A 9,570-nucleotide genomic window follows, 5' to 3' on the forward strand; every position below is an offset into this window, starting at 1 on the left:
CCTTTTTTTTCTGTATAGGTTGTATCAGCTGGAAACATGTTGAGCCATGTAGGTCACACAATTCTGGGGATGAACACAGTCCAGTTGTACATGAAAGTCCCTGGAAGTCGAACACCAGGCCATCAGGAAAACAATAATTTTTGCTCTGTCAACATTAATATTGGACCAGGTGATTGTGAATGGTTTGCTGTCCCAGAGCCTTACTGGGGGGCCATTCATAACCTGTGTGAAAAGTATGTTGAATATGTTTATATATTATTTGCTGTTTATGTGCATTTATTGTTTAGAAATAAATAATCAAGAAGTTTTTCATGTGGAAGTGCAGTTATATTAACTTCATTATTTCTACCAACATTCTGTAAGGTTACCTTTTACTTGCATATTAATATTATTATGCTTAGTTGATGGGAATATGATGATACACAGATTTCAGTATCTTGTTACATAATTTAATCAACTAGGTTTAACTCTCTGCATGGACCTGATCACTTTTATTAACCTTGCAACCACCAAGTAACCATGAAAGTATTTACGTACTATAACTTTTAATGTAGTAAGTGTATCTCCATGAAACTTTCAGGTTTTAGCAAACATTACAACCATTTAATTCCCAAAAAAATCATATTTTGTAACTAAGTATTTTCACAAAAAACTTGTCTGTGAATGTAAGGAATTGGTGTGTATTTCTGATTAGTTCAAATCAAAGCAATTTTCATTTTAAGATTAAAAATACTTTTCCACTTGTGTAATTTTATTTACATAATCTCCAAAACTTTTCAAACAAATATCAAAAAATTTTCCAATAAAAATGCAACATCACACATTATAAAGATTTTCTTGATTTGACTGACTTTGCAATCATCACAAAACATCTGTTCTTTCCTTATGCTTGGAAAATAGAAATAAGAAACTTTTAGTAAACTTGTTATTTGTGCATTTATATTGTTTACTAATAATTTTATTGTGTATTGTGTAAATAAACTGTGTCAATACTATGCAGGATTGCTTAACTTTTTGGTATATGCATGGAATCTAGTATTGGACAAACATAAAAATCCTTTTAGTGATATGTTGATTGTTTTTATTTTTTGAAAATATAACTTTCCTGTATATTTAGAACTTAACATGGTAAAATATTGTGTAAATTATCTCTGATAATTTTAAAATGAAACAACATATATTTTGACAATTGTTCTATTGATTATAAACATTTACACTGAACATATTTCTACTCCATATGGAAGAGTTGTTTTCTATCATAACAAATATTAAAAAATATTGGGAAGTATTAAATGCAGAAACTTAGGAGAGGGGTTGCTAGTGAGGTACTGTATTTTAGTACTGTTGTCTTGTCTTTATGGCAGAATTTATTTTTATTCATATAATTAAAGAACATCTCATTTTTAGTGTAGCGTGTAACTAGTTGGCTGTAAATCTGTATGTCAGAAACGTATTAGTTATGGTGTATGTATCAAAACATTTATGTAATGCCTTTCCACATGCAACACACAGTTTAGAGTTTTGAACTTAGAAATGAGAAGCTGGTATGAATCACAGCTGTATGTTTCAACTAATTTAATTTTTCTTTTCCACTGACATTTATATATGTAACTTACATTTCTTTGTTTTTTTAACAGAAACAACATCAACTACCTCCACGGGTCCTGGTGGCCTCTAATTGATGATCTTTTTGCCGAGAATATCCCTTTATATAGGTTTCTTCAGCGACCAGGAGATATGGTGTGGGTTAAAGCAGGAACTGTACACTGGGTGCAAGCAGTGGTGAGCATTCTAGCTATTCTTTTAACATTACAGTGTTACAATCATGCTCTCTTTTTTTGTCAATGTTTTGGGAATTAGTATAACACAATCCAGTAAATTTGTTTTTGGGTGGGATAAAATAATTACACTATTTGTATCTTAGCAACTATATTGAAATCAGTCTCAGGTGCTTTTGTGACACTGAATAAAATATTAGCCAATCAAAAATCATATTGATAATCACCCCATTCAGAAGTTGGCTTAGGCATATTATTTTAACGAGAAAGATCTTGAAACAAAAGCCATTTAACCGAGAGTGATTACCCCAAAAAAGCTTTGGTGATAAGCCAGTGTGACAAATTATAATTTTTTATACCATTTTGATTTTTCTTCATGTAGCAGTTGCAAAAACAAGAAAGAAGCTTGGTATTAGTAAACAGGAACAAAAATGTGAAGAAATTTACTAAAATGTATTGTTTCATAATGTATTTATAATTAGTTTAACTGTTGTGAACTAATAACAATCTTACAATGTGTAGTTAAATAACTTGTCAAGCAAATGACAGTGAGTTTTAGTTGATAATAATTTCTGTCTGTCTGAAAAGAAAATTGTAGAGGTAATTTCTTCAAAAATAGACTAATAACTGTTAAGCTAGAATTCAACTGAATCTTTTTGTTGTATTTTTAATAGTGGATGTTACCATAAAATGAGTACCCTTAGTAAGTTATAATTTATATTCTCAATGATAATTGTGTTATATTTAAAAAAAGAATAAAGTAAAAATCCCAACAGATTAACCAAAAGAGTGTCATTGCTCCAATAGTACTGTTGCTATTTAATCAAACTGACTAACCTGCAAGCTGAGAATGAAATGTACAGACATTGTCTTAAGTTATTAATTTTCATAATTTTGATTTGTAGTCCATTATCTTTTACCATCCTTACATTTATTTGTTTGTTAATTATGGTGTTCTATCTACTTTAGGGATGGTGTAATAATATAGCTTGGAATATTGGTCCTTTGACTGCAGAACAGTATCAGCTAGCTGTAGAGAGATATGAATGGAACAAACTTCAGGGTTACAAGTCAATTGTACCAATGGCTCATCTTACCTGGAACTTAGCAAGGAATATTAAAGTCTCTGACCAAAAACTGTTTGAACAGATTAAGTATGTTGATTTTAATAAGTAAGCTTTCTGTCGTAGTTAGGCCCAAGGTTGGAAAATATAATTTTTGCATGTTCTCTGTTTGTGTGACAAGGTTGCATAAATAATTTAGTTTTTAAAAAGCATCATTCAATAAACATATTATAATTAAAAGAAAAACCCAACTGAAAATAAGATAATACAACATTCTAATTGTACCGTATCAACAAGATTTAAAAAATGTAAAGCTTAATCAGTATATTTGTTGTATTTCAGATACTGTCTGCTTAGGACTCTTAGGATGAGTCAGCTAACAGTAGACTTTGTAAAGAGTTTAGGAAAAAGCATTAGATGGCATGGTCGTGGAAAGAATGAAGCTGCTCATTATTGTGTGAATTGTGAAGTAAGATTCTTAACTTCTTCACTGGTTTTCTATAGCTAAAAATGACCATAAAGTATTAACATGTTTTAACTTTAAACTGGATGGGTTTCATCTGTTTCAGTTGTAGTAAAAGTTAAAAATATCCTTTTTTTATGAAGAAAAAAAATTCAGCTTGTAAGTATAATTTATTGCTTATTGGAAATTTTGATTTCTGTATTCTTAAAAAGATGTTTTAATGTTCTTGGGAACCGGGCATAGCATAGTAGTGAGTGCGCTTGTACTGTGAATCTAAAAGTTTGTCACTTTCTGCCCTGTGATTGTGAAATCATGTTCCACACTGGGACTGGGTGCATCATAAGAGTGATGGTGAAATCTCACTATTGTGTTAGACAAAAGTAACCTCAAAATGTGAAGTAGTTGTTGTTGACTAGTTCCCCTTTTTTTTGAGTTTATCAGTTCAGTATTATGGACAGTTAAGTACAAATAACATTTTGTGTAGTATTGCACAAAACTTCTGAAACAAACAACAAAAACAAAAGGAAAAAAGAATATGCTTTACTAATTATTTACATGTTAATCAAATGTGAGATGATAATATTCACCTTTTGAACTACAGGTTGAAGTCTTCAACATTCTATTTGTCAGAGAAGTGGAAAATAAGCATGTTGTTCACTGCTTGGACTGTGCCCGGAAAACCAGCCCCAAACTGGATAATTTTGTAATCTTAGAAGAATATACCATGGAGGATTTGATGGAGGTATATGATAATTATGTCCTCCATCTGGTGAGTTTCTTCTTCTCTTCTAGAAGAGGACTTTAGGAAGATGAATATTTATATTGGCAGTCTAGGATGATTTAATGTATTGTTTAAATTAATTTGTTTTTATATTGATTTTTGTAGCATTGATGTTCTTTTGGGAAAATGAGTTGGTACAGGTTTGAAAAGTGATATATGAACCTATGAGGAACACTTTATGCTAATTGTACCCATAAATACATAATAACTTAGTGATTTAATTCAATAAATGTATAAATTTATTAATTCTAGTTCTTTAGGAAGTAATTTAGTAATGTTATCCCTAAATTATTGCATTTAGTGTTTTATTATATTCTAGGATATATGGTTAATGTATTAATAACAGTATGTATCAAAATGTTTTTCATGTTCCTGGGCAGAAAGTGTTATTTCACAATTGCTTATGTTTAAAGTAAATGGAAAAGATCTGTTTTTTTCTTCAAACTTTGCTTTTGTGACCTGGGTAATAATTTTCAAATTTATCAATTTTCCAGAACATTCCAGGTAGATTCAGTGCTGAGTAGTTGATAGAGAATTTTCTCGAACTTACAAGAATTCTCAAGAATTTTCTAGAATGTTGTAGAACTTATGAGAATTTTAAAGAACCTTTTAGAATTTTCTAGAACTTTCCATAGTAATATATACAGGGCTCACCACTCACCACTTCAGTTTAGTTCTAGCTGCCTAAGTGAACACACAGACCTATTTGATTTTATCAGAGATGGCATCAAGAAGCTGTAAGCATTCTCCAGATGCATTTTACCATGTATGTAGTCAATTTATCAAGACAAGAGGGAAAAGTGTTCTGTGACAGCATCTGCTAAAATATGTGAAGCCTACAAGGCATTTTGGCATGCCTGTTGGGGATCAAGATGAACGCTAGGCACCTCATTTTACCTGCGAGTACTGCAAAAAAACTCTAGAAGGTAAGACTGACAATTTTTGCTTGCTTGCTTGAATAGTAAGATTTTATATCATACAAATTTAGACCTTTTAAAATTTAAATTTTTTTTTTTAATTTCCAATAGCATAGAAAAAATCACATATTAAATATTTTGCATGAACCTCTAACACATTACATGTGGATGAAATAAATTTATTCTTCAAAATAATTTTATTTTGCTCTTTTGTAAAATGGTACAGAGGGGAAAAGAGAGCCATAAAGTTTGCTATTGACCCACTGACCATTCAAGCAGTTGCTACTTCTGCATGGTGGACCCTTCTAAACGTTGGGCTGGCAAGAATGCATCTGTCATCATGTATTTGGACCTTTCATCATCCATTGCTCCAGTGTCTCACTGCCCGAGCTCCCTGTATCAACTTTGCCAGAGAGAAAGCAGCCATCTCAAAAAACTACTCACTTCTAAACATTTTTGTACAACTTTATTATAAATACATGTAAATCTTGATTCATATGCTGTTTTATTCAGACCATATGTAAATGAAAATGTGCAAATTTGCCCATTTTTACATGGATAATGAAATTTAGAAATTAACCTATTTTCTAAGTCACAAAAGCAAAGTTTGAAGGGAATAATGACCAATTTCTGTACTTTTACAACATAAGCAATTAAGAAATAACACATACTATCCAGGAACAAAATCTATGTTACATAGTGTAATTTTTTACTTTTGGCAACTACATAAATACTTAGGTTTAGTTATTAGGCTTAATCATTATATAATCTTAACTGCAAGTCTTGTTGTAGAAAGCTTTAATTATGTTTTGGCAAAGTTAAACAATATCACTAAATGATTGATGTTTTTGATAAATGCTAAGAGTTGCAAAAAGTATTTGATAGTAACAAATAGAAAAGATAATGTCAATACTGTTATGCTTTCACCAGATTATCTTTATTAGGGGAAAAGACCTGAGTCCCCACAAGTCAGTTAGAAATCCTTAAATTGAGGATGATATAATGATTCTGTTGAATAATCATATCCTGCTGCTGAATGTTGTTTCAATCATCTGTGTTGCACTGTTCATGATAAAAGCTGTTAAGTTCTCTTTAAGAAGTATATACATTTTATGTTGTGTAACATACTGGTTGTGTTCAATAATCATAAACTGTTGATGGATTTTAAATTATGCTACTTAAGAAAACAGTGTGAATGTTATGTGATAAATAATGATGATATTTTAATCGTCCTTGGGATTCTTATGCTAGAGAATCCAACTCAATTGTAGCTCTTAGTAATCATAAAATATTTTAGAGATTGTTTTACTTTTTAAGCAGTATATATCTGATGTTTTGTGGCAGAAAATTTCTTTGCTACTTTTTCTTTCTTTTTGTTAATCAGATTATGTATAAATTTACTAGTTCTATGATAGATTATGTGATGATTTGCCATGCCAGTTATTTATAAATGTTTGGTTATAGTATGGTGTAGTTTGGTTAGATTGGCATGTACTTTTTTGTGGTTCTTGTGTAGAATTGTTCTGATAATTAGCTCTGGTAGTAATTTTGTCATTATGTCCAGTATGGAAAATTGGTTGTTTTTTCAAGCAAATGCTGTATTTCTTGACTATTGAAATTCTAAACTGCTGCTAAAATTAATTAGGAAGAAATATAATATGCCAATGAAAGATGTGATCTGTTATTCTTAATTAGCTGAAAACCTAATTTTGTTTTGTAAAGTATATCAGAGCCTTTATGATTCTTGGTTTGAGGAACAGAACCTTTGTGCAATAAGTTAGTTGATACCTATTGTTGTAACTTATAGATGTTGATGTTTGTGTAGAAAAATGTTTTAAATATGTACTACATTTTATTAAACTTAATCTCTTATAATCTTGTGTTTGAAATGTTTCTCACAGTTAAATGAACTAACTATATAGACCAGAACTAAACATTAACTAGGTGAGTAATGTAAAGATACCATGTACATCTAATATGTTAGTAATGTGAACTAACTAACATGGTTTTATTACATAGATTGACTAAAGATTATCTATTCGTTGGGTATTTCAAACAACAATTTAGTTATTCACTGACTGGACTCATGTTTCCTTGTAATATTTTGCAGTATATTTCTTGTTTTTATTTAATATTTACTTATTTTTCTCTCTGTAGTTGCCAGCAGTTTCCAGTGGGATGTCGTGATCTTAAGTTGCTTCAGATGTTTCTGATGAAATACGCTAAGCTTAGGTGAAAAGCATTGTTCCGTATTTGGTAATATAAAACAATTCTTTTGTCAGGAATGGTATTTGATATTTCAAATACACAAGTACAACTTGTGTAAGTTAGAATTTGTTAATAAGATAAATATTGTATAAAATGTATGTTTTTGTGAATTTAGTTGGTATGTCTGATGTTTGATTCAAGTTAATGACAACTTTTTTGTCACCAATGTTCAGCACATACATTTGACAGTATAAATGTATGTAAATAAATAGTTCTTAAAATATAACTAACTTTTTATTTTAATGAATGGGAATAAAATATCTATAGAATAAATTGTATCTTGAAATGTCACTTACAGAATTGAATAGAATAGAAACCATATTTCTTCTATTATAAGATACCATAATGATGTAAAATAGTAAAGATACTGCTTAAAATTCATACTGTTTTAATACAATAAAAGGTATTTAATTGTTAATTAATTTTTCTTACTGAACCAAAGATATATGTTAGCAAAACTTGAATAGCAAATTGTATGCTGCATCTGATTTAATGAAAAAGTTAAAGATGGGTTTCAGGCTCTTTTTCATGTCTCCTTCACTTTAAGTTGAATGTACATCAGTAATAAAAACAAAAATTTACACATACCCATTTATATTATACATATTTTGTTATGTTTTCAGGCTGTGAGAGTAAATATTAGTGAAAAAAAATAGTCTTTTACTATCACTAAATTGTGACTGATGTACATTAAAGTGAAGTTAAGAGTATGTATAGTGAGAGAGGAATTCTGAGTTTTATTGTCCAATGCTCATAATTAGCTATGCAAATTTTTGTACAGTTGCAGCTGAATAAATACATCTATCTTATTAGGAGTTGAAAACTACATAAAAGTTGCTGGTTAAATGGTTTAGAATCATTTTTTGCTTTTTTTTAAAAACAAATCTCATCATTATGTATGTATGTGTGTGTGTGTGTGTATGTAAGCACTAAGGCATTTGTTGTGAACATTTTATAATTTTCACTCAGTGTTATTTTCTTTTAGGTAGTGATTGAAACTGGATATCTGTTACTTCATATTAATATTTCATTATGGAGATAAATTTACTATTGGTATTGGGACCAAGTAAATGCCTTGTTCTTCAGTAATAAAGCACTACTGCTCTTATTAGATGTTTTGTGTACACAACTAATCATTTAAATTGAATCTTTATTTTAATTCTCAATATTATTATGCATTAAGTGTTCAAAATTATAAAACACAATGTGTGGGAAGGATTGGATAAGATGGATCACCTGTTTCTTTCTCAATAAGAATTGTTCTATTGTATATTTCACAGATCAACTTTTCTCTCGGATAAGAAAAAAAAGCTGCAGTGGGTGATATGTAATAACAAAACGTGCCTGTCCTGTTGTACTCAGAACACCATATATTAACTAGTATTATTACACAATGAAGGTATCTTTCAAGAATTGGAGGACAAAAAATATTATAGTATTTAAAAAAAAAGTTAATGGATTTTGTTTCTTCACTTCTTGAATACCAAATTTAGTGGTTTAGTAGTCTGGTTACCCAATGTCATTTCTAAGTTTGCATATATTTGTGAACATAAAAATTGGCAAGGAAGTAATAATGTATGTTCAGGTACTCAATCCCATGTGTCCACATTATGTTTGGTAAAACATTGAGTAACATTTTATCATTTAAACTCATCACTGCCAGAACAGTCACTCAGTGAGTCCTATTCACATTATTAATATTTGTTTTTTCATAAAGTGGCACGAATTACTAATTTTTAGATTTTGAATAGGCCACCCAGTATTGCATAAGAATTTGCAGGTTTTTATTTCATTTCTTTCTTCTTTTTTTTCCCACTTATGTAATGGAATAAAAATGGTTGAAAATAAAGTTGTTTTGATGATGTCCACATCGCTGTGGATAAGGTTAGTTTTGTTGATGTTCAGATTTAAGGGCCTCATCATAGCCAGTAGATTGATTGTATTGTACATTGTATGTCAAAGCTAGACCTGACTACAGATCTATTTATACAGAATTTGTATTTATAAAACAAGCCATCTTACTCAAAAATAAAGAACTGCTGGTCTAAATTTTCTGTGTTCTCTGTGTGTATGTAATATACAAATTTGTTGGTATTATACTGCATTCCTCATTTTTCTCTCTCTTGTTTTATTGTATTTTTCTACACAAAGTTTCTGTCATAAATAATGCACTTATTTTACAGTTAAAAAGCTTATCTCCATGTCCCTCTTTTATATATTTGAAAATACAGTTAGGAACACAAAGTATTCAGTTACTGTATAAATGAATAGATAAAGATAGTTATAGAATGTTGGCATT

At 29.9% G+C, this 9,570-nt stretch overlaps 1 protein-coding gene across 26 annotated transcripts in view; it reads left to right on the forward strand.

The window, feature by feature from the left end:
* LOC143240479 (lysine-specific demethylase 6A-like) overlaps nt 1-9,320 on the forward strand; it is a 76,201-nt gene extending 66,881 nt beyond the window's left edge. For 8 of the 26 annotated variants that reach the window (XM_076482958.1, XM_076482960.1, XM_076482951.1 and 5 more), the window contains 6 exons: nt 19-233; nt 1,638-1,782; nt 2,748-2,932; nt 3,185-3,311; nt 3,907-4,074; nt 7,161-9,320. In XM_076482958.1, the coding sequence (XP_076339073.1) occupies nt 19-233; nt 1,638-1,782; nt 2,748-2,932; nt 3,185-3,311; nt 3,907-4,074; nt 7,161-7,190 (870 nt within the window). In that variant the 3' untranslated portion in view covers nt 7,191-9,320. Of the gene's footprint in view, nt 1-18; nt 234-1,637; nt 1,783-2,747; nt 2,933-3,184; nt 3,312-3,906; nt 4,075-4,580; nt 5,013-5,229; nt 7,126-7,160 lie in introns of those variants that run through there. The other 18 variants (XM_076482961.1, XM_076482954.1, XM_076482957.1 and 15 more) reach the window with 14 other exon arrangements.
* The last annotated feature ends 250 nt before the right edge of the window (nt 9,321-9,570 follow it).

Source organism: Tachypleus tridentatus, chromosome 13 (assembly GCF_004210375.1).
Source record: "Tachypleus tridentatus isolate NWPU-2018 chromosome 13, ASM421037v1, whole genome shotgun sequence".
Lineage (NCBI taxonomy): Eukaryota > Metazoa > Arthropoda > Merostomata > Xiphosura > Limulidae > Tachypleus > Tachypleus tridentatus.